Below are 22,884 nucleotides of genomic sequence, written 5' to 3'. Positions count from 1 at the left end.
AACAAAAGCGCCATACACTGCGACTTTTTTATAGAGAAGGACAACGCATTTCGGTGGGTGTTGCAAGTACTGCAAGTACTGCTTCTTTTTTGCAAAAATAAAAATCATTTTTCACATACGAAAATGTGCTAGGAAATTTTCCTATTTTATAGAAACCACAGTAAAAATAGCATGGATGTAGAATAAATTTTATGTAAGAAAAAAGGAAGCTCATTATCTTCCTTTAAGTGTACTTAAAGTTTTTCTTAAATTTTAAGTAAACTTAAATTTATAAATTAAGTTCAAGTTAACCAAATTGCATCATATCGCATATCATTCGATTCGGCTGATCACCAGGAACACAATGATACCATTTTTTAAGCTCTAGCGTCATTATGTGTCAAGTTATTGGCAAAAACGTCATTTGACCTCAGTTGACCTCATTTGACCTGACCCATGGATAAGTACACCAAACAAAGAAGCACCAAGTGACCTGCTGTTAAGTACTGTGGTTTCAAAGCACAAAAGTGATGGAACGAAGCGGATATCTCCAGTATTTGCCGAATTTAGTATTTTCCCATAGGCTTAACATTACGACGTAATGACCTCTAACTGACCTCAGGTCAGTGACCTCAAAAACCCGAACTATATGTTATACAACTCGGTGAACTTAGCACATCCTGAAAGTTTGAAGGAAATCAGTCCAAAACTGTGAGTTGGACAGGTGCAAAAAGAAAATTGAAATTTGACCATGACCTTGTACCGGTTTTTCTGACCTGGTGACCTGACCCTAGGTCACTCGGACCTGAAATTCTCAGGTCATATGTAAAAAGGTTGCCCCATAGGCTGTGCTAAATTTGGCGGCGCTGCGCGCCGCCGTTTTTACGCTATCTTTGAAAAACCTTAGGGGGGGTCGCATGGGCGAGGGTTAAAAATGTTGAGTGCAGAGCAGAAAAAACTACCTGGGGGTGGCAACCCCCCCCCCCCCATGTGCGGGCGAGAGTTAAGCGAAACATGAAACACTGCTAATGATAGCACAAAGTCACATGTGAGACTCAGTAACTTAATTACACAAAGCTTCATGATAACTCCACAGAAATAAGTTCACTCACAGATATTGCCCTCTCCCATGGCTGGTCTGGCTTATTACTCCGTGATCGTATCTTAGCATCTGACACTGAATAAGGGCCGCGGCCGAGTCAAAACAGACCGACAAAACAGCGCAACGGCACCTGCAAGCAGTCATTCTCATTCATGACTGCCACTTGTTTGCCTATTTCCATGCAACTATATAACAAACCTTTGACGGGAAGAAAATTGACCCAAACATGTTACTCAATCGAGAATGTTGGACACTTGCTATGATTTTTAGAGCCATTTGATTACTGCTTAAGGCTCAGTCTGATCATGTTGAGTCTTAGTTAATATATGAAAAGCATGTCATTCAGAAACTTCCAACTATTTTGAATGTTTATCAATCGAGCTATTTTGAAATCGCAACAGTAATACCAATCTCGATTGTCCAGCGCAAGGGTCGTGAAAACACCCTTCTAATTCCTAATGTGTTTATGGTTCATGTTCTCTTCCGTTCGGTAAACAAGATGGAACAGCGATCTCCTGTTAACCCGCGAGTTGCTGGGGGGGGGCGTTAAACGCCCCCACTTTTTTTGCCGGGCCATAGCATAAAAACGGCGCGCCGCAGGCGCGCCAAATTTTTGGTACCTGTAGGGAATTGATTGACGTGTATTTTGACAAAGTTTCAAAAAAATCGGTCGGAAAATTTTTGAGATATCGAAGTTTTAGTGACGTCATGATTTCTGAGTTTTCGACCAAAAACGGCATATGTTCAAAAATCATATAAAATCACAGAATAGACATACAGACATGCAGTAAACGTCATTAGACTGCCAATACCATGAACAATCAAATGGCTATCTTCGATTATTGATTATCGATCCGCATTTTCCAAAATCTTGAACTGAATCTTGGCAATTTATCGTGACTGCTTCACGACCATGATACATGCATTTCTTAAATTGAGCTTTTTGAGCCAAACACGTACACATATGACAAAATGAATGTCACCATCGTGTTCTACGCCCCAAATTACCCATAAAACATGTGTCACAGGCTGCGAATATCAGTTTTGATTTTCGGGGATATGTGCCCACCCGGTTGACCTGACCTTGACCCTTACCTATGCTTGACTGACCCCTACATGGAGCTGACACTCTTGTAGGCCTTATATGATGGATTGTGCACCGTTTTGACAGAGTTTATGACGAGAGCCGCCCATTGCGAAGTCCTGAAGTCCATGCTACTGAAAGCCCGATTTCAGGTGTTTGACCTGACCTTGACCCGACCTGTGACCTAAAAATTCAACTTTAAAGTACTCATCTGAAGCGTCTCGTCGCGTTCTTTCGTTTGCCGCCTCGTGCGTTTCGCTGCGCCTATTGGTTTTCGAGTTATCGGCTGGGGGCGTTTAACGCCCCCCCCCCCCCCCAGCAAACGGTGGGTGGCGAAATACCCCAGCAACTGCCGGGTTAATGCACTGATATAATCGCCACACGATAACGGCTACATGCGCTACCGTATCTGCTCGAGTGTCCCCCTGTCTCTGAGACGGCAGGTGCTCGGCGCAGTGCCCGGGTAGCGGCGGCCTCCGCTCAGCCCACACGGCCGCCGGCTGTCCGCAGTAGGATGTAGATAGCGGCTATCGTCCCTATCGGCGCGATATGGGACGGCGACGCGCGGCGATCGGCGACGTCTCAGCTATCGGCGGATTAGTGGCGATCCTTGACGTCAGTCGGAGGAGCCCGGCGGCGGCGGCAGTGTCTGTGACGCTGTGACGCCGCGTTCAGAGGTGACTGGCTGGATAAGGTGGCTCCGACAGTGAGTGGTGAGCGGGTCAGTGGATCCAGGCGTGTGGTCAGTGGATGGTGCCGGGCTCGTCTGCTCTGTGGACGGTGTGACGGGTGACCCACGGAGACACGGGGTCGTCAGGTCGGGGAGGTCCGGTGCCGTGACGGGGACGGTCGGCTGACGCTCGGCCAGCCACCCCTCCGCCGCTGTCGGGGAGTAGAACCACCCAGCTGTGCCCGCGGCGTCTGTCAGGGAGTAGAACCACCCAGCTGTGCCCGCGGCGTCTGTCAGGGAGTAGAACCACCCAGCTGTGCCCGCGGCGTCTGTCGGAGGGTGACCGACCGGCGCGCCCGGCTGCTGCTGCCGATCTGACCGCGCAGACCGCCATGGGACCTAACGGACGAGGACTGCCGCTGGTTTTGGTGGCCTTGCTCGTGTCGTCGGCCGTCTCTTCAGGTGAGAAGCACTGCCGTCTGCAGCGAGGTTGTGGTGGAGCAGTCGTGAAATAACGACTCCTGCTTAGCACATTCAGTGCCAACCCGTGATTTGTCGGACGTGTTCGGAAGCCACATTACACAGTGCTTTCCGCTTATCAATATAACGCCACACGGCTTGTATGTAACTCCACTGTTTTCTTCTAATGGTTCGTTAACCTATATGTTTTCATAAGGCGTAGGTGGAACTCTATTTTTCCATGTCACGATTACGATCAGATTTTAACAGAACTTGGTGTAGGTACAGATTTTATTTATTGACAGATTCATGTTTGTTGCCGAATTTCACCTACCTATCCTTACTCGGGTAGGTATGTATATACAACACAACATACTGCACCTATCAGAATGCATACCGTCATACTAACTACAAAAAAATGAAATGGGCAAATACAATGCCAGAAGCTGTAAAGCTCAGGGTAAAATGTCCCTCCTGCGGCTCTAGAGATATGCCTGCTGTAGCGGAGTGTCGGCTCTATTTGCAGACGGGTCGCGGCCGTCCGGTTCGGCCGGCGACTGGATGCCGAGGCTGATGGAGCTCAGTGAAGACGAGGTGGTGGACGAGACGCAGCCCGAGGATGTCGGACAGGCAGCCGTCGATCCCTGCGTCTCCATAGAGGACTGCGTCGTCAACTGCACGCTGCCCGACCTACAGGTGGTCAGCCTGCAGTCAACCAACTACCAGTGCCCGGTATGTGGTCTAGCGGCAACCTCCAGGTGGAGAGACCGCTGTTGGATCCTCACCTAAAGGCCATAGCATACATATGACATAGCATAGTGAGTGCTGGTGGATGCTCTTATGAGGTGTGCCTTTGCCTCATATACCTATTACCTATTGCACTTCAGTGAAGTTAATTTGCAGATAACTAGATAAATAGATAAGGAATATGATCAATCGAAAGATAGCACAGCCACTATCTGGCTTAACCCGCGCATGACTGGGGGGCTCTACAGAGCCCCCCCTCCCGTTTTTCAGCAATATTTTCTAAACAGTTTGACGGATCAACACGAAACTTGCGGTACTTTCAGAGGCATCAATTTGACACCTTGTGTTAAAATTTCAACTTTCTATCTACCATAGTTTTGCCGAAAATGACGTCAGAGTGACGTCATGTCGGCCGATTTTCATGCAAAATACTGAATTACGGCAAACGCTCTCAAGAGCTCAGTTTTAAAGCTAGATCCATTTTCTTTGCATGATTGGACTACAAATACACGTAGCTGTCAAACTGCTATCTCGAATTTTCGAAATTTTGAAAATTTTGAAAAATATGTATTTACAATTACAAAAAAATATATTTTTAGATTTTATTCAAAAAGTTTTTGACTTTTCGCAAAGACCGGAACATATGTGATAGAACACATACTGATGAACTACCTTTGCAAGTTTTAGCCCAATATCTTCAAAAATAGCCAAGTTATTCGCATTATTGTCAAAATTTTACAATTTTATGTTTTTTTCAAATCCATTTTTCAGTACGTTTTTGAAGTCGTACAGCAACATGAATAGCACCATCGTGTTCCTGAGCTCAAACTGCATCTGATAGGCACCTTTTTTGTTGAAAAAATTCATTTTCAAAATTTGACCTTTTCTGACCTGAAAGTCACCTGACCTCCGGTAAATTCAGCTGACAATGACCTCAAATGACACAGACGACACTATTTTCGAAATCTACGAGTAAAATGGACCATAAAACATGCGTCACGTGACCGATACATGATGTACAATTTTCGTGACCTAGGATGACCTGGCCTTGACCTTAAAAATTCGAAATAAAAGTTCGGTACCCTCAGGGTATCTAAGGCATCCGTCAAGGAGTGCGTAAACCAAAAATGAGCCTGATCGGACCGGCGGTCCGGCGGTCAGAGCCTAAATTGTGAACTAGCAAAAATGTCGATAATTTTTACTTTGACCTGACCTGTGACGTCATCGGTGACCTTGAGGTCAATGAAAATAGGTTTCGTTCGACAGTTTTTCCAGGGCTATCAGACGCCGTTTGAATTTTTACGATCGGCCCAGTAGTTTCGGAGATAGGAGGGGGGGGGGGCTCTGGAGAGCCCCCCCCCCCCCCAGTCACTCGCGTTATGGAAAATACCCCAGTCATGCGCGGGTTAATCTGAATTACGTTTGAGAGCACATTGCTTTTGTGTCGCCAGGCCATACGTTCTTCCCAAATAAGTTCACCCTCGCCGGCCGAGGGGGGGGGGGGGGGTGGCGGGTGCCACCCTCCATGGGATTTTTTTCGCGATAGCTCCAAACACGCTGCAGATAGAGAACTGAAAGTTGGCAAACCTGACCTTTGATTCAAGCCAAATCTTCTGACACCAACTGCATTTTCGGGTCAGGTCAGGTCATTGACCTATGACGTCATAAGTGAACCTCTGCACGGTGTTCAGATGTCGCAATTTTGCAACGCCCTCACTGCCAGAGGACCTTTCACCGGGAAATGAAACTTGCAGGATCTAGTATCCATTAGGAGTTTTTCAACTTGTATGTGTTGGATTTTTCCTAAAAGTCTTATGAGGTCAGGTCATTTTCGTGACCTCACCATTATAAGTCAATGGGGAAAATGAACACTGCTATTCTGGCACCTAGAACGATCTCCAACTATCTCAAGCACACAGAATCGTGATCTCATGCACTCCTTGCAAGGTTAGATGCGTCACTTTTGCAATGTTAACCTTGCGTGATGTCATTTATGACGTCAGTAGGGTCATATTAGTTTTTCGTCAATAACTCCCGATCAAATACAGATAGCGAGTCAGGAAGGCCGCCAATAGACTCGGGAAGAAATGTCGAATCGAATGATATGAGACATGACCTCCTTCGACCCATTTCGTGACCTGGGGGCGCTGACCTGACCGTGACCCGAGGTCAACACCTTAAGTTGACCTCACCCAAACGAAAAGCATATCATTTGACGCGCCTGAGCGAGGCGAACACGATATTGCCAAAATCGCGGCTCTCCGGCCGTTTTTGCGAAGTTATTCATCAAAAACGAAAGCGTACCTCGGGGCACTTGATCCCTGACTTCAGAGGTCACCGGTTGACCTAGGACCTTAAAATCGGGTATCAATCTCTGCGTCTCGTAACGGCGCACACGCTCGTTTTTTCGGCGACGCGCTAGCTCCACCAGGGGCGAAACGACGAGGGGGGTCGTACCCGCCCCCCCCTCGGCCGGCGCGTATTTACAAAATCAATAGGTCCGCGGAGGGTTAACTTTTGAACTTGTTTTCACTGTATATGTATATTTGTTCCATTTGATGCATCGGCTCACATACCTTTATTGGAACGAGTCCGGCTCTGACCGTCTCTGTCCGTGTCTGTCCGTGTCTGTCCGTGTCTGTCCGTCTCTGACCGTGTCTGCCCGTGTCTTACCGTGTCTGTCCGTGTCTGTCCGTGTCTGTCCGTGTCTGTCCGTGTCTGTCCGTGTCTGTCCGTCTCTGTCCGTGTCTGTCCGTGTCTGTCCGTGTCTGTCCGTGTCTGACCGTGTCTGACCGTGTCTGTCCGTGTCTGTCCGTGTCTGACCGTCTCTCCGGCACCCGTTCCGCTGAAGACACCCGGCCTGTGGACGATCACGCTGAACGCCTCCTCGGAGGACGCCGTGCTCCGACTGCACGTGGAGCAGGCCTCCCGGCTGGCGGTGGACGAGTCGCTGACCGTGCTGGAGCCGGACGGCAGCACGCTGGCCGTGCTGACCGAGTCCCAGCCGACTACCTGGGTGGCCGCGCCCTCCTCCTCACTGGTGCTGGAGTACCAGCAGGAGGATCCCGCCAGCCAGATCCAGATCTCCCTGGTGGCCTACAATCAGAGTGAGTTCGACTAGGAGAGGACCAAAACAGCCAGGTCCAGATTACGCTGGAAGCTTGCAGTTAAAGTGAGCTACCCATCAGGAGGAAGTGGGAGACGGGGATACGAGAGGATGATGAAGTGAACTGGGGTTCTACATATGTAGGAACAGGAGCGAAGCTAAGGAGTAATTGAGGGGTGGTAGAGGGTAGAGAATATTAGAAGAAAATCAGAACAGAGGCAAAGAGAAAAGGAATATTGTAGGTAGTTACAACGGAAAAATATTGAAAGATGGCATGATCAAAGGTGATTAATCTAATAAGGATTAAGACCTGAAAGGTTGGTAGGTAGGTACTGTGTCAGTCTGACTCCTACTGAACTGCTAACCGGCATGTCTCACCTTTTCAATCGTCATCTGCAGCCCAAGAGAATTACGAGATCACGGACAATATGTCGGGGACCGTGGAGGCGCCCGAGCAGGCTCACTGGACGGGCGGCGCCGACTACGCCGTGAACACGGAGCACCTCTGGCACCTGAACCTGCTGGAGACGGCCAGCAGCATCAACTTCACCGTCCGGGACCTGGATCTGGACGCCGGGGCCGGCGACCTGCTCATCATCGGCGCCGGTGAGCTGAGCCGTCCCGGCAGCTGCCGACCACACGGTATCGCTCGGGCATGGGGTGGAATAAAGGGAGATATATAGAGGTGAAAACGCCTGATGTCAAGAGATCGGACTCCAAAGCTGGTGCTTTTTAAAATCCTAGTCGAGAGTCAATTTAACCCGCGCCGTGCTGGTGGCCTGAGTTTTCCGTGTCGTGCAAGGGGGCGGGGGGGGGGGCGTTTTCACGCCCACCCCCGTCTAACTCGGCTCCTAGGTCACGTAGCGACACGCGGTAAGTGGCAATCAAAAGAGCATCACAAAAATGGCGGAAATACTTAGGTCATTTTCAAGGTCAGGTCAAATGTCAGGTCACCAGAGGTCATCAAAGGTCAAATGTTGTCGATTTCATCAAATTTGAAACACCCGACGGCTAACTCGGGAACCAACAGAGCTACAGCGCCGCGGAAAAGCGCATTCGATAGCTATTTTAACGCTCTTTCGCCAAGGAGCCCTCAGATTTGACCTCAGATTAACAGTTTAGCCTCCAGAGGGTAAAAACCATAAAAATAACCTTTTTTTACGAAAAATGTTTGTCTGTAATAACTTTTGACGCAGAAGAGCCACGACATTACTTTTACCAGCATCGTGTTCCTCTCGTCAAGACGCGTTGAGTGAACTATGATTTGACCTTGAAAGGTCATTTTTTAAATTGACCTCATGTCAAGGTCATGACCTGACCGGAAAGGGTCATGTTGCATGTCAGTCGATCTGTAATCGTCGAGCTGAACACATCTGACGTGTTTTCACCGCTCTAGCACGTCTCTATCTAAGTTATATTTTAAAAACTGCTGGTGACCTTTCATGGCCTGAGATGAACTCAAGGGCACACAGAGGGGTCGCAAGTACAATTTTCTGGTTCAATGTGTATTGTTTACTTATGAACCTATGTTTGAGAAGTTTTAGAACGACATTCGTCCAAAAGAGGCGCATTTCAATTTTCTCCCATTGAAGCTTATACCTACCTAATGGAGAAGTCGCAAAATTGACCTGACCTTAGGTCACACTCACAGATATACAAATATGTGATATAAATTGTATACATATGTACTGTTACCCTAAGCAATCACTGTAAGTTTCAAAGTGATTGCTCAGTCGCTGTAGCTACAGCGAGCCTTCAAACTTTTACTGAGGTAAGGTCACTTGACGTGAACTGGTGACCTGACCTTGAATGACCGGGGCCTGAAATTTTCACAACATTTGCGGAAAAGATGTAAAAACAGTTGGACAAAAAATGGCGGCGCGTAGCGCGGTCACTACGCGCCGTAAAAACGCCTCCCCCAGCACGACGCGGGCTAATACGGGCCGAGTTTTCAAACGGGCCGTAACAAAAAAAAATTCAAAAATTTGCTTTTTACAGCCCTGGGTCGGTGCTGGTCTCCACAAATGTGTGTGTGAGTGTCTTAGTTGATGACCTCGACCATTTGACCCAGGTGACGGCCCGTACGCCTCCGAGCCTGTCGCCCACCTCTTGACCGGGAGCTTCTCCACACGACACTACCACGTGCCGGCCGGCGAGGCGTTCGTCTACCTGCTGTCCCGGTCCCACGCGGCGCCTCGAACTCCGTTCAAAGTCAGCTACACAGCCGAGAGTGAGTAGAAACGGTAGACCGAGCTTCACAGCCGGAAATGAGTAGACATTAGCCGTTTTCACGACGGGCTATCCGGCGAATGCACCTAATTTGACCAAATCTGCACCTAATCTCGTTTACAGCGAATATCTTCGCTTTATGAATTTATTTCAGTGTTTTAATCGATGATACTCTCTGATAATATGACAAAGCCGGCATATACGCAATTAGCGCAACCCTAGCTGACAGCTGCTAAGAGATACACTGAACCTAATTTGACCAAATTTGCACCTAATCTGCACCAAATGTGCACCAAATGTGTACCAGATGGCCGTCGTGAAAACGGCTATTGTATACAGAGCTACACAGGTATGAGTGAGTAGAAATGATAGATCACCCCGGAGCCCGTTCGAAGTCATCTACACGGCCAAAATAAAGTAAATAACGCTAGGTCATCCCAGACTAAGCTCGTAACAAATTTGTGTTAACAGTACGAGTTAACGAATTATCATGTAAGGCAGTTCAAAGTCACAAAGAGGAAGATGTACAAAAGTGCTAAGCAAATGTATACGCTAGAGGCCTGTTTTGTATGGTCCGTTCTATCGTCTCTCTGCCGTCTCGCCGTCCTGCAGAGGTCATCGGCTCGACGACCATGGCGCCGACCACGACGGACCGCAACCATCCGCCGACGCCGAGCAACCAGGACTTCCAGCTGGACTGCTACGTCACCGGCACGGACCCGGGCCGCTTCGTGGACCCCAACGACACAGCCACAGCCCACCTGCGGGAGACGCTGGCGCTCTGGGCCAACGTCTACAAAGGCGACCACAACGTGCCAGCGTGGCGAGATGTCAGGCATGAATCTCAGGCCTTACTGCAGTGCGGCACTATTGATCGCACAGCGAGTTAAAAAAAAGCAGGCGAAAGCATTTGTTCATTTCGATACATAATGGCTACGTTTCCATGACACAATCTAAGCCGATTTTGAAAAATGGATTTGCTCCATCATAGCATTTAGGCGTAATTTAAAAATGTAAATATAGGATTAGGTGCTAGCTAAAACCATATATACGCTCATTTTTTGCATAAGGTAAATAGTTTTCGAGAAAAATGCACGTGAAATTTCGCTAAATCGATTTAGACGTGTCATGGAAACATAGTGAATGTATCTATCGGTTATGATTTAAGTTAAACAGACGTGCTGCCCTGTTGAAGTACGGGTACACTGAGACAGAGTTGGCCTACGTTACGTTATTTTGAAGTTTTCGGTAACCCGTAGCTGTCAGTTCCGTTTCGTAGCGTAATTGGGATGTTTCGGTAGCGTAGTATGGAAAATAATAGAATAACGTAGGAACTACGAAATGGATTCCGTAGCAATTACAGGTCAGTTGTATTTGTATACGGTACATAATTTTTTTCAGTTTACTCATATCGTTAGTCGTCACCAGACCTCCGGCCGTTTACACGGATGTGAGACGCCTGCTATATGAATACCACTGAGTCTTTCTTCCGGCCGGACCGACACCGGTGAAGTCCAGCGCATCTAGCGAGTAGCGCGTAGGCACCGCCGCACCGACGATGCTGCAAAGCCGGCGATCATTGTGCGCAGTATTTGGCTTACTAGAGACTAACCGTTTCCACTGGGTAGTGGATGATGACATATTGCATAACGTAGTACGATAAAATAATTTGCTGCGTTAATTAACAAATACCGTAATTCAGTAACGTAGCAATATATAACGTATCGTAATTCGGTATCGTAGTTTTGGCCAAAAAAGCAAACGTAGCGTAACGTAGTGCGTAACGTAGCGTAGCGCAGGCCAACTCTGCACTGAGACCTGTGTCTGACCCCCCCCCCCCCCCTCCCCGCCCGCACAGGTCTGACGACGTCCAGTTCAGCGCGTGGATGATGTGCGACTACACCTCCGGCTGGGTGGTCACCGACCCCAACTGCGTCCGGGTGACGTGGTTCATCGAGCTGCTGGCCACCGACGGACAGTGGGCCTTCCTGGAGCCGCAGCTGTACGGCATCGTCTTCGAGAACGGCGCCGGCATCAACAAGGACCTGGGCTACCAGGTGAGGGGCGCAGAGGAGAGCGGTCCGTGGAACAGGCGTGCCGCGGGACAGGTCAGATGATGGGATTGTATGATACTGCCTCATAGCAAACCTGTCCTGGTCCAAAACCAGTGTCGGCACAAGTTGATGCTATTGTTCGATCGATCGTCAGTAGGCAGTAACCGAGACTGTGCCGACCCTTTCAACCGTTGTCTCTCTGCGGAAAACGGTTTCCTCTGACGTCCATGTCAATCGTTCTCTGTTCTCTGGCAGTTTTCTCTGACGCTGACCGAGGTCAACAAGACGCTGTGGTGGGCCATCACCATCGCGCTGGTGCCACTGGCGCTGCTGGTGTTTATGGTGGTGATGTGGATGAGCTCTCGACCGGCGCACGCCAGGTGAGGGTGGCCCTGGTCCCCGCGCGCAGAGTACTGAAACAACCGCTGAACAGACAATGTAATACCGAGCCCTACATTCTCTTATAAAATGAGTAAAACTGTCATCTATAACATAATGTGTCCGTAATACCGACGAAATAAACAAAAATGCTTATGAATCATAGCTCAGCGGTACAAAAAAAAAATGTTTGAAGTCTAAACATCCACGTGCCTAAGAATTCGAGCATTGATATTCACACTGAAAATGCTGATTTAGCCTGACAGGGATTCGCGCTGTTCCAGAACGGACATGGACGATGAAGGCAGCATTCCCGAAATGGAAGACATCGACGACCACAAATATGGCATTGATCAGGAAATCAGGCCGTTTGAAGAAGACGTAAGTGCTGAATATTTGTTTCCTGCCCATCATAGTACCTTTATTTTTCTGCCGGGATATACAGTAACTACATATATACCTTCGTTGGAGTCCATGCTTTTTAACTATGGTTCGGAGTAGAATATCAAACAATGCAGACCGGATCGCTGGCATCTGCCGCGTAGCCCGCGCGGGCGCTACTGTTCGACCCTGGCCCCCGACTGACCACCCCCCCCCCCCCCCCCCTCCTTTCCCCCTCCGGCCGCCAGCGGGTGAAGCAGGCGTTCGCTGGAGAGGACACGCTCAAAGAGTTCGACCCGGAGGTGCACGGCACCGACCGACACCGCTACCTGCCCAAGCGGCCGCTCAAGTCGGCGCTGAAGGCCCCCAAGCCGGCGCCCCCGCCCTCGTACACCAACCCGGCGTTTGAGGGCGACGACGAGGCTGGCGGCGGAGACTCCTCACTGAAACAGGCGCTCATCGCTTCGACCACGGCACCAGTTGCGGCCCCGACTCCGGCTCCGGCTCCGGCTCCGGCTGCGGCTGCGGCGGCTCCGGCCCCGGCCCGCGCTCCGGTCCCGACCCCGACCCCGACCCCGGCCCCGGCTCCCGTGGCTGCGGCTCCGGTGCTGCCGTCAGAGCCGGCCTCTGCCGAGCTGACGGAGCAGCTCAGACTGCTGAACGAGCTCAACAGGACGCTGAAGGAGGATCAGCCGCAGGCGAGCGGCATCGAGCTGCCGCGCGTCGACCGGCTCGTCAAGCCGCTCGGCGCGGCGGCCACGCCGAAAAAGTTCGTCATGAACGAGGATGGGTGAGTGTACCACGAGAGAGGGCACCGGGACGAGACACTGGCCTGAGGACAGACACAGGCAATGTGTCGATTCACCGCTGAGGGAGGTGGAATCGACACATTGCTTGTGTCTGAGAAAAAAAAAAGATTTTGAGAAAAGCTTTAGCGCTGTTTTGCCTTCATACTAAGCCTTTTCAGTAGGTACCTTTCAGTTTTATTTGAAACAACAGAGCACTCACTGCAGACTGTTGTTTTTCAGAACTGGAACCGAGGTGGACATTGTACGACCCGGTAAGAACGTCATTCAGCTGGATGGTGATGATGACGGCGGAAACAGGAAGTCCTCCCACGTCTGATCAAGCCGCAGCTGACCAGCGGGCTTCGGCAAACGTGACGACTATCGACTACTATACATACGAGTACATATCTGTATACCCACTGTTAGAGACACCCTATAACCATGTATGTTTTAGACACTTTTATCTACATACTTCGACAGCTTTAAATGCCACACTGATGTTGGATTGTTAGCTATGTCTGTCTCGGTTTATTATGGATATGGAAGTTAAGTTGCCTGATGTCTCGTGGGCACCCATGGGAGATACGGGCACTATCGGGATTGAGTAGGTGAAGAAGTGCCTAACGAGTGGTGGCCTTAAGAGGTTGATCCGCTGTCACCTGCAGTCCATAGTGCCTCACATCTAATTTAGGAACAAATGGCGCATGACCCATCGGGAAAATGTCAATAATTATTCAAATGTGCTTTGCATCTTTAATGAAATACGATTTGGCTCAAACTCAGAAGCTCCTTATTGAAATGATGACGTTTTTGCTTAAAAGGAGACGTATTTGAAATTATTGACTTTTCTGGTTTTAGAACCCAAGGTTTTGGTCACGCCCTACTAGTTTTTATTTCGCCTGTTCAATAGAAAAAGTCCGCTGTTCCGGTGTACTGTATTACTATATATCTTTAAGCTAAATATATATTTATCGACCAGCGTTGATTAAGTGTAATGAATGAACTTGCAATTATGCTAATAAGAGCAATTCTGTGATTTAGGTATTTGTAACCAATCGTGGTGAATGGATGATATCATTCATCTGTTTGGTGGCATCTTATTGGTTCTATGTAACCATGCACTATTCATGAGCATGCGTTTCCAATTCAACGATTTTGTAGCCATATATCGGGAGAGTGATGACCAGTCGAAAAAGGGTTTCCATCAAAAGTAGAAAGGCAATTGCGTAAACACGGCTGGAACAGAAATGCAAAATTGATATAGTTTATTCATTTACAAAATAAATAGTCATATGTGGTAAGAAACGAACATGTTTGAGTGCGAGGGAAATATAACACGATTCATAAGTGAACATACATAATTATGCATGCTGCAGCGATGCGCGATATTTGGTTACCCATGTGTGGTATGTTGCATTTACGCATATCACAACGTATGTCCGTGCTTAGTGAGCCTATTACCGACGAGTTTTTCCTGAACTTGAACCAAACAGATAAAAATTGCAAACTACTTTTATAGCCACCAATAATTAAAAAGGCTATAACTTTTTGGCTTAAACTTAACTTATCGCAGCCAGCTTAACAGAGAAGCAAGATTTGTGACAAAATATTTTGAAGGCGACGCAAATGTCCTAAAAACGACTTTGAACTAGAGCAAACAACTTTAAAGGGTGATGAATCATTCATGCAACTTCTCACTTCACATCCATGAACAGTATAAAAATCAAACCAACAAAGAAGCTTAAAACAAGCACGAAACGGACACACAAACGCACGCGCACACAAACACATACACCCACATTCGAACAGCATAAAGACACACGATACCTCATTGCTCTTGGTGCGTGTCTCCTATCCAGCCGGTGCTGCTCCCACTACTCTCGGAACTTGCTCTTGATGAAGTTGGGCAGCGGCATACTGTAGGCGAGCACGTTCAACAGGACCAGGCCGGCGACGAACGCGAACGTCCAGGCAAAGTTCCAGTAGAGGTGCAGGTCGTCCACCGGGTTCTTGATGTTGCCCAGGTTGTACCGCTCTTGGAGGTAGTGTGTGCCGTTCAAGTACCTGTAATGATGTAAAATGAGGTGCGGTGAACAACACATCACCTTGCCATAAGCGAGCCTAGCAGCAGCGTAGCGTATCTACTATACTATTTGTTTGTATTTACCAGTAAAACGCCTTTTGGGCGAAGAACGAGCGAGCGAGATAGTGAGCCCTGCACGTGCGGAAGGGCGAGAGGGTACTTCCAACGGGCTTGTGCAAAGCACCCTTCTAACCGGTCGCTAGCGGTGTGCCAAATTTGAACGCAATCGGCCCAGCCATTCCTGAGATCTGGAAGCGGCATTCTGCACGTGCGCACGTGCAAACGGGGTCCAAATTGACTTTTGCACGGCACCCTACTAACTGGTCCCCAACCGTGTACCAAATTTGAGCGCAATCGGCCCAGCCGTTCTCGAGATCTGGAAGCGCCCCTGCACGTGCGCACGTGCAGCAGCACCTTAACCGCAACACATGGGAATGCATTGCCTGGTGGGTGCCTACTGCCTACCTGTAGGTATGCCAAGTTTCAGCGAAATCGCCCCAGTAATTACCGAGTTATTGAAATGGGAACAAATTTGGCACCTCTTCTTTTTGTATTTTGCACGTGCAGTGGGGGTCACTCACATAGATCAAGAGTATCCGACCTTTGGTAAAAGGGATGCAGCTACCCTACAAAAACTACCGCAAGACAATCGCCCAAGCGGCTGCTGAGATATGAGCCTCTCAAAATCACTACTTTTGCAAAACAGCTTGAACACCCCTGACTTTTCACGTGGCACGTGCCACGACGGTCACTGAGATGTATCAAAAGTAGTCAATTACGGGGTAGAAGGGATGGGGCTACCCAGCAAAAAAGACCGCAGGCAAATCGGTCCAGCGGTTGCTGAGATATAAGCCTCTCAAAAGCGTTACAGGCCGGGCCGGGCCGGACCGGGCCGGGCCGGGCCGCTCATACTGAGATTTTTCCGTTATATTGAAAAGACTCGCTTCGCTTGCTGCGCTCGCTCGCTCGTAACTAGTGCTTTAAAATGCGATACGTGACAAACTAACGAATAGGTGACGATGGAAGGAAAGGCGAAGAGGTAAGCTGGAGCCCTTTTATAGCGATCTAGCAGCTGCAGTTGTGTAGCAAAGTAACAGCTGAACTTCTATCGTTCCATCTGAGCAGTACTCCGTTCGCCGACTTCATCGCATCCAATAGTTACTGATCCCCGCCAATACCTAGTCCAAGCCACCGGTCCCAGCCACAACGCCCAGCCACTAAGCTCAGCCAACGGTCCCAGCCACTAAGCCCAGCCACCGGTCCCAGCCACTATGCCCAGCCACTGTTCCAATCCACTGGTCCCAGCGATTGGTTCTCACGCAGCGCACGCACCTGCAGCCGTATTGGGCGTTGTTGCTGATGCACTTGATCTGCGCTGTTTCGTTGCGAGACGGCAGGTTCACCAGGTACTCCTTGTCGCGGAACATCTGCTCGTGCAGGAACGCGCTGGCGTAGCGGAAGATGACGACGTAACTGACGTAGTACAGCCACTTGGGCAGGCCCACCAGCGTCCTGGGAATGACCGGTGGATTAGTCAGGAGAGTCATAAACGTAATACAATCGTTCAGACGGCGGACCGGCTTTTCATTATGTGCCTTATCCTACAAGTAGCATGGTATGCTGACTTTATAGAGGTCGCTTGTCATTGGACGTGACATACTCGGTTTCAACCTCAATTTGTTCAATCACATTCACCGACGTTTTACAATTGTGAAATACTGATAGTAATGGGATATAAGAAACTTTAAATCACCATTTCTCACAGTGAATACCCTATGCTAGCGCACGGCATTCGTATAGAAAGAGATAGGCATATTTAGCATGCAACCGTAAAGCCGAATCGTAGATGATGCTGCTTTTAAACCACACAGCAGCTAAGGACCAGCAACCCCGGCTATTCCAGCCGGCCGCTTGGTCTCACTTGAGCGTGCTGCTGCCGACGAGCAGGTAGGTGACGGTGCAGTAGAAGCTGGCGATGCCGGCCGAGAAGGAGGAGCGGCAGAAGAGCAGCAGCAGCATGGTCTGGTGCTCGACGAACGCGTAGCAGGCCCAGAGGACGGTGAAGAAGAGGAACCACTGCCACAGCTGGTCGGTGGTGCTGTAGCCGGGCGCTGCGCAGTTGACGCAGTGCTCGCCCAGCCCCAGACCCCTGCCAGAGGGGGACGGGAGGAGTTAAACTCAGTGCTCGCCCAGCCTCAGATGGGCGAGCAGGCGACCCCCAGGCAGAGAGAGGCGAGGGGCGCCGACCAATCAGAGCGGAGGAGATAACGGCACCATAAATACAGAACAAGCTACAAGGCATTCCGGCTTCACAAGTACTTATCTTGGAAACAAAATACATCACTGTCTGAGCGGTTGCCATCGGTTGATTATGTAATCTTTCCGCCAAGTGTACCAAGCAGATCACTTAGAACGTTTTAACTTCCCCGCACCGACCAGAATATGATGGAGGCCGCAGCGCAGACGGAGAGGGCCGAGAGCGGCAGGGAGCTCAGAGTCTGGCAGAAGACGAACGTGGCGCCGCCATAGATACCCTCCCGGGACTCCTGGTAGTAGCGCGTCCGAAACACGCCGACTGGGCAGCAGGCGGGAGCGGGGGGGGAGAGGTCAGGTCGGGTCATATCGCACCAGCCGGACTACGGGAGCATGAAGATGGCATTCGATCTGTCTTTTCAACGAACTGAAACAAGCTTAGAAGAGAATAGAGATGCTTAGTTTTGAAATAAACGTAAACTAATGCTTCTTCACAAATATGTCTTCTAATATACTGACGCGATATATTTGGTTGCAAAATTATCATATCACTGTAATAAATGGCCTATCGAGCACGATAAAGCTTCCGGTACGCTCGATACATCCCCGCTCGTTTGGAGGGCGCACCGGTGACTGGGCGACTCACAGGTGGACGCCGTGATGACGATAGAGAGCAGGGAGACGCCGGCCAGACAGTTGAAGATGAGTCCCGTCCGGGTGACCAGGGACTGCTGCGTGGCCTGCAGGGTAGGGGGACACACGGGTGCCGTGAGGACGGCGTTCAGATGTGAATAGGGGTGCACGTACTGACCGGTCATCGTCGCCTGTGCTGCTGAATGGTCTAATCTACTTTACTTTTATTCATTTAATAGGTATCAATTGAGGAAGAACGTGGTTGATAAATCACATTTGTGTGACGTTACGAGAACACTGACAAAACTAAGCACCGCGCAACACCTGCCTGAAGTGGGAAGTAGAAATTCCACAGGACGAAGAAGAACATGGGCAACAGGAACAGTTTCAGGCCGAGCAGCTTCAAACCGCTCCGCCGGAAGTTAAAGATGGAGTCGCACGTTCTCCTGAAACAATCGAAGATGTTAGCGGTCCGAGAAACTTAAAAACCCATGGCACTGCGTCTGCCCGTTCACCGTGTAAATCGTTTGAAAACCAAGGGCTCGTAGCAGCTAAACCAAGCATCTGCTGCTACCAATCAGTTTGATGCTACAATTTGTCAGTTAGTAAATGAACACCTCAATTTGGCGTTATCAGGTAAAACTCCCAGTATAAAAGAACAGCCATCACACCTACAGCCAAGAGTGACACCAGCCACTACCACCGTCCGTCCAGTCTGTGTCTCGAGCTCCCGTCAACCGTCCGTGTCCCACCGACCGTCCATGCCTCAGTTCCCCCTGATGTCTCCCTGTCTCGGCTATGTCTCAGTTCCCCCTGATGTCTCACTGTCTCGGTTCTTACCAGATGAGGCTCCACATGACGGCCGGCAGCGGAGCGCGTCCGTACGCCGACAGCGGCACCTTGAGCTGCATCGTGTCCGGCTCGATGTCGGGCGGCGCGTGCTTCCGATAGGGGGCGCCCTCAGCCCGGAACCGCTCCACCAGCGCCGCGATCTGGTTGTTGGACTCGATGAACCTCTCCCGGGAGCGACGGTCGACGGTGGAGAGACACACTGCCGAGAGGGGCGGGCTGGGTCAGACCAGGTCAGACTAGACACTGCCGAGAGGGGCGGGCTGGGTCAGACCGGGTCAGACTAGATGAATAATCCTCTGAAATGACGGTCCACGGGTTAAAGAGACAGGTCAAACAATAGGTGTCAAATAGACAGTGCGCTGGCCTGTATGACAGAAAGGTGTGACCGTGGAGCAGCGGTTGCTGACACTGTTGAGCGCCATGTCTGTCAGCACCTGCTTCACCCACTGCACGCATTTGATGCAAGCTCTTAGGGTGTCACTATCAGCTGAAGAGTTTTTTTAGTCACGACTCACGACAAGGAGTGGAAAGCTGTGAATTATTACGGCGTTCACTGTTAGCTATTTTACGGAATAAGATAAGGTGATAACACTCGTGACCATCACAGACCCGGCTCCGTCACCGGTGTGCGTCTCCTCTCACTCACGGTAGTACATGAGCGGGTTCTCCAGCTCCGGACACGGGAAGCCGATCACGCGGAAATAGTCCAGCATCATGCGCGTGCTGCCCGTGTAGACGACGTCTCCCAGACAGAGGTAGGTGACGCGGTCCAGGAAGGGGAAGATGTCCGAGCGCGGCTTCTCCATCGTCAGCACCACGATCCGGTTGTACTTCTTGGCGTGGTTGGAGAGAATCGAGATGATGAAGTAGGTGTTGAGCGGGTCCAGGTCCCAGGTGGGCTCATCCAGCAGCAGACACACTGGTCGAACACGGGACGGGTAACACACAGTGTTAAACATAGTTATCAATGTGGTCATTAATAGCAAAAGATAGAAGGGTGGTGGTCCTGAATGGTGAATAGAATACATCACACGTAATTCACGATTTAAACACCATGAGATGACACAAACTACTTCGATTTGAACGTTCGGACGAGCGTACCAACAAACGCATTAATAAATGAATGAACGAACGAACAAAGGAATGCACGGATCAAAGAAAGAATCGCTAAATGCATGAGCAGCTCCCTCACTTAACAAAAATTACACGTTAAAGTTGAATCTTTTCCCTAGGTACCCCCTTCAAAATGAAGCTAACCCTAAGGGTATCCCCACACACTAGCCTAACGGTATCCTCAGCCACTAACCTGGATCGCGCATCAGCTGGACGCCGATGACGAGTCGCTTGTACTCGGAGGGCGTCAGGTCCTCGACGCCGCGGTTGCTGACGTTGTTGAGCGCCATGTCGGCCAGCACCTGCTTCACCCTGGCCGCCTTCACGCCGCCGGAGATCTGAGGGCGGCCAGAAACAGGTGGCAGAGGACGAGCGGGCCTCCACAACTTCTGATTTACATGTAGGTAACTGTTTCGGACGCTTATATACTATGAGTATTTTTGTGAAAGAGGGCATGTGACTTGCTAGCATGTCCCAAAGTTTGACCAAGCGGTCCGAATTTTGAAACCTTTTTACAGTGTAGACTGTGAAGGAAAGAAATTATGGCTCTTAATTTAGGCAATCGCGATGTCAAATAAATCGTCTACCTTCAGGCATCTGCGATGTCAAATCAGTCCAAGTGACACAATAACATGTTGTGACACCGTCGGACCCACAACAATCCGTCTCTATGTCACCCTGCCCACCTGCATGGAGATGGTCATGTTGGCGGCGTACTGCAGCGTCTGTCGCACCGTCAGGCCCGGGATCAGGTCGGCCTTTTGCGTCACGTAGCCGCAGTGCTCCTGGAACAGCTGCTGCGACATGGGCACGTTGTTCAGCTGGATCTGACCTCTGTTCCGGCCCTGGGCGCGCCGCGAGATCACCTCCAGCAGGGCGCGCTTGCCGCTGCCTGGAAATGGAGAGACAGGCCGTCCGGGCAGATCTTAGCCGACATCAACAAGGACGTTCAAAATATGAAATGTGTTCTCCAAACGGGACTGATTTGCACCTTGTAATGAAAAATGTATCAAAATCGATTTGCATTAATACGATAAATGCACACCAGACGTATCAAAACAGTATGACACAGAATACAGATACCAACATTAAGACATTTCCCTCGCTGACAGTATTCATGTCTGACCTTTGGATCCGAGGATGGCCATGACCTCTCCGCCGTGCACCTCGAGAGACACATCCTTCAGGATAACCCCTGTGGGGACTGACCTTTGGATCCGAGGATGGCCATGACCTCTCCGCCGTGCACCTCGAGAGACACATCCTTCAGGATAACCCCTGTGGGGACGGAGCCGAGCAGCTGCTGGAAACACGTCCCCGACTCCACCTGAGGTCACACAAAGGTCAAGAGTAGGTCAAGGGCAGGTCACAGGTGGGTCATTGTCAAGACACGGGCAGGTCATTGGTAGAGGTCTAGTACGCATAATTGCGATCGGTGAATTATGCGTGTCACATTGGCATGTAATCGATCGATTGAAGATGGCTTTCAGCATTTGGACTTTCTCGATGAAACGATTGGACGCCTGAAAACACTCATACTCGATGCTGAGGGATAGTTCCAGGTCCAGTCAGTCCGTTCATCACACACGCAAAGACTCGCACATACCTGCCCTGTATGGAACACTCCAGCTAGCTGGAGCATGTATTCCTGATTGGGCAGCATGGTTCCTGAAACAGACGACATTTGTTAGTGGCCTATAGATATCGCATGACCACCTTTGCCGCTAGTGGTAACTGAACTGACATTTGATCTAGAAGCCGACACCAGTACCCAGCTGGAGCGGAATTTGAGTGACGACAGTGCGGCGCTCTAGCCGCGTTGCTGGAGCGGACGAGATGTTGCTCTCTTGTGCGGCAGTGCAGTCTCCAAGATTGTTGGTGTTACTGCCCTGTGCTGTGATGCAGTCTCCACTGCTGCGACATGCAGGGATGCTTTCTAGTGATCCGTTGCAGTTCCCAACGAGCAGGCATCCCCTCGGACATGTTTTATTCTCTCCTGTATGCTGTTTTGATTAGATGCATAGTAAAAAGTGTACCTAATATGTGATGTGTAACTGATAGCATACCTACATGCGTATTGCGTAGTAGTATGCAATATGCATATGAGTTTGCGTGCGTTTTTCCACATTAAGACAAACAAGACAACATTCGCCCTAATCCAACTCTGCGTTGAAGATTTCATTATATGATTCATTATATAACACTTATTTCATTATATGATTGTTGAAACGTGACTTCCAAAGACATTAGCTCGCTCTTCTAAAGCCAGAGAACGTTGATGTGAACAGGTTACGGTGCCCCAGCACACACAATCACGCCGGTTATTTTTGGGAGTCGACTCGTTTTGTCCGACCGCTGACACCGGTCGTCAGCACCTGTTTCCAGTCACTGACCGCGGCGCATCTATCGACGGCCATCACCAACAATGAGCAGGAACACACTGGAGACGCATACCGTTACGCCGACGTTACGTGCACGTTGTGAGCCCGAGCAGCTCGCGGCGCAAACCCAGCGGCCGCTCTCGCCAACATGGGAGAGACAAGGCACCGTTCCGCGTCGCTGCCCCGACCGAGGCCGGCAGTGGCACCGGACGCGGCAGCGCATCGGTCGACGCTCAGTACAGAAACTATCGCAAAATCCTACATTGTAGACACACAGAAATGAGATGGACGAGACTTACCTGTCACTAGTCGTCGAAGGTTGTCCCCTAGGACAGAGTGGAGCCGCTACAAACTCACCTGTCGAGTGGAGCGGAGCACGGCGGTGGCACACACTCCCCTCTCGGCCACTCGCGACACTCGCCGCCGCCGCCGGAGCCGAGCCCGTCCGCCTGGGAAACCATCAACAGGTGAGATGACGTCACGGCCGGCCGCTGCGCCCATTGGCTGCCGGCGCGGTGGTTGACCCGCACTGTGCACTGGCCGGGCCACTCCACCGCTCTACTGTCTGTCGGCGGCCAATGAGAGCCCTCGG

General features: G+C 50.1%; 2 protein-coding genes across 3 annotated transcripts; one reads left to right on the top strand and one right to left on the bottom strand.

Moving 5' to 3' along the window:
• Nucleotides 1-2,560: 2,560 nt before the first annotated feature.
• LOC122371885 lies at nucleotides 2,561-13,966 on the top strand. Its single transcript, XM_043348649.1, has 11 exons — nucleotides 2,561-3,297; nucleotides 3,821-4,026; nucleotides 6,893-7,148; nucleotides 7,547-7,753; nucleotides 9,219-9,377; nucleotides 9,989-10,211; nucleotides 11,235-11,433; nucleotides 11,686-11,810; nucleotides 12,093-12,189; nucleotides 12,438-12,979; nucleotides 13,218-13,966. Exons 1-11 carry the CDS (start codon nucleotides 3,228-3,230, stop codon nucleotides 13,312-13,314), a joined length of 2,181 nt encoding a protein of 726 aa, XP_043204584.1. The 5' UTR covers nucleotides 2,561-3,227; the 3' UTR covers nucleotides 13,315-13,966.
• A 262-nt stretch (nucleotides 13,967-14,228) lies between these two features.
• Nucleotides 14,229-22,783, bottom strand: LOC122371886 (ATP-binding cassette sub-family G member 5-like). Of its 2 annotated transcripts, none has more exons than XM_043348650.1 (13): nucleotides 22,650-22,783; nucleotides 21,518-21,579; nucleotides 21,121-21,238; nucleotides 20,598-20,803; nucleotides 20,105-20,249; nucleotides 19,445-19,717; nucleotides 18,787-18,997; nucleotides 18,275-18,392; nucleotides 17,960-18,053; nucleotides 17,497-17,635; nucleotides 16,982-17,209; nucleotides 16,393-16,572; nucleotides 14,229-15,041 (listed from the first exon to the last, which is right to left on the bottom strand). In XM_043348650.1, the coding sequence occupies exons 2-13, from the start codon at nucleotides 21,572-21,574 to the stop codon at nucleotides 14,852-14,854; spliced, it is 1,959 nt and encodes a 652-aa protein (XP_043204585.1). In that variant the 5' UTR covers nucleotides 21,575-21,579; nucleotides 22,650-22,783; the 3' UTR covers nucleotides 14,229-14,851. The 2 variants fall into 2 exon arrangements, with proteins under 2 accessions (XP_043204585.1, XP_043204587.1); XM_043348652.1 differs by having other exon boundaries at nucleotides 21,038-21,238; nucleotides 22,650-22,669.
• Nucleotides 22,784-22,884: the final 101 nt, after the last annotated feature.

Source organism: Amphibalanus amphitrite, unplaced genomic scaffold (genome assembly GCF_019059575.1).
Source record: "Amphibalanus amphitrite isolate SeventyFive unplaced genomic scaffold, NRLGWU_Aamphi_draft 001288F_arrow, whole genome shotgun sequence".
In the NCBI taxonomy this organism is placed as follows: domain Eukaryota; kingdom Metazoa; phylum Arthropoda; class Thecostraca; order Balanomorpha; family Balanidae; genus Amphibalanus; species Amphibalanus amphitrite.
This window is presented reverse-complemented; position numbering and strand designations above follow the sequence as displayed.

Coding starts and splice junctions, on each gene's coding strand:
- LOC122371885 (XM_043348649.1), top strand. CDS start 3,228: ATGGGACCTAACGGACGAGGACTGCCGCTGGTTTTGGTGGCCTTGCTC. Junction 3,298..3,820: donor GTCGTCGGCCGTCTCTTCAG/GTGAGAAGCACT, acceptor CTCTATTTGCAG/ACGGGTCGCGGCCGTCCGGT. Junction 10,212..11,234: donor CCAGCGTGGCGAGATGTCAG/GCATGAATCTCA, acceptor CCGCCCGCACAG/GTCTGACGACGTCCAGTTCA.
- LOC122371886 (XM_043348650.1), bottom strand. CDS start 21,574: ATGCTGCCCAATCAGGAATACATGCTCCAGCTAGCTGGAGTGTTCCAT. Junction 19,718..20,104: donor CCAGCTGATGCGCGATCCAG/GTTAGTGGCTGA, acceptor GTGTTCGACCAG/TGTGTCTGCTGCTGGATGAG. Junction 17,636..17,959: donor CGTCATCACGGCGTCCACCT/GTGAGTCGCCCA, acceptor CCTGCTGCCCAG/TCGGCGTGTTTCGGACGCGC.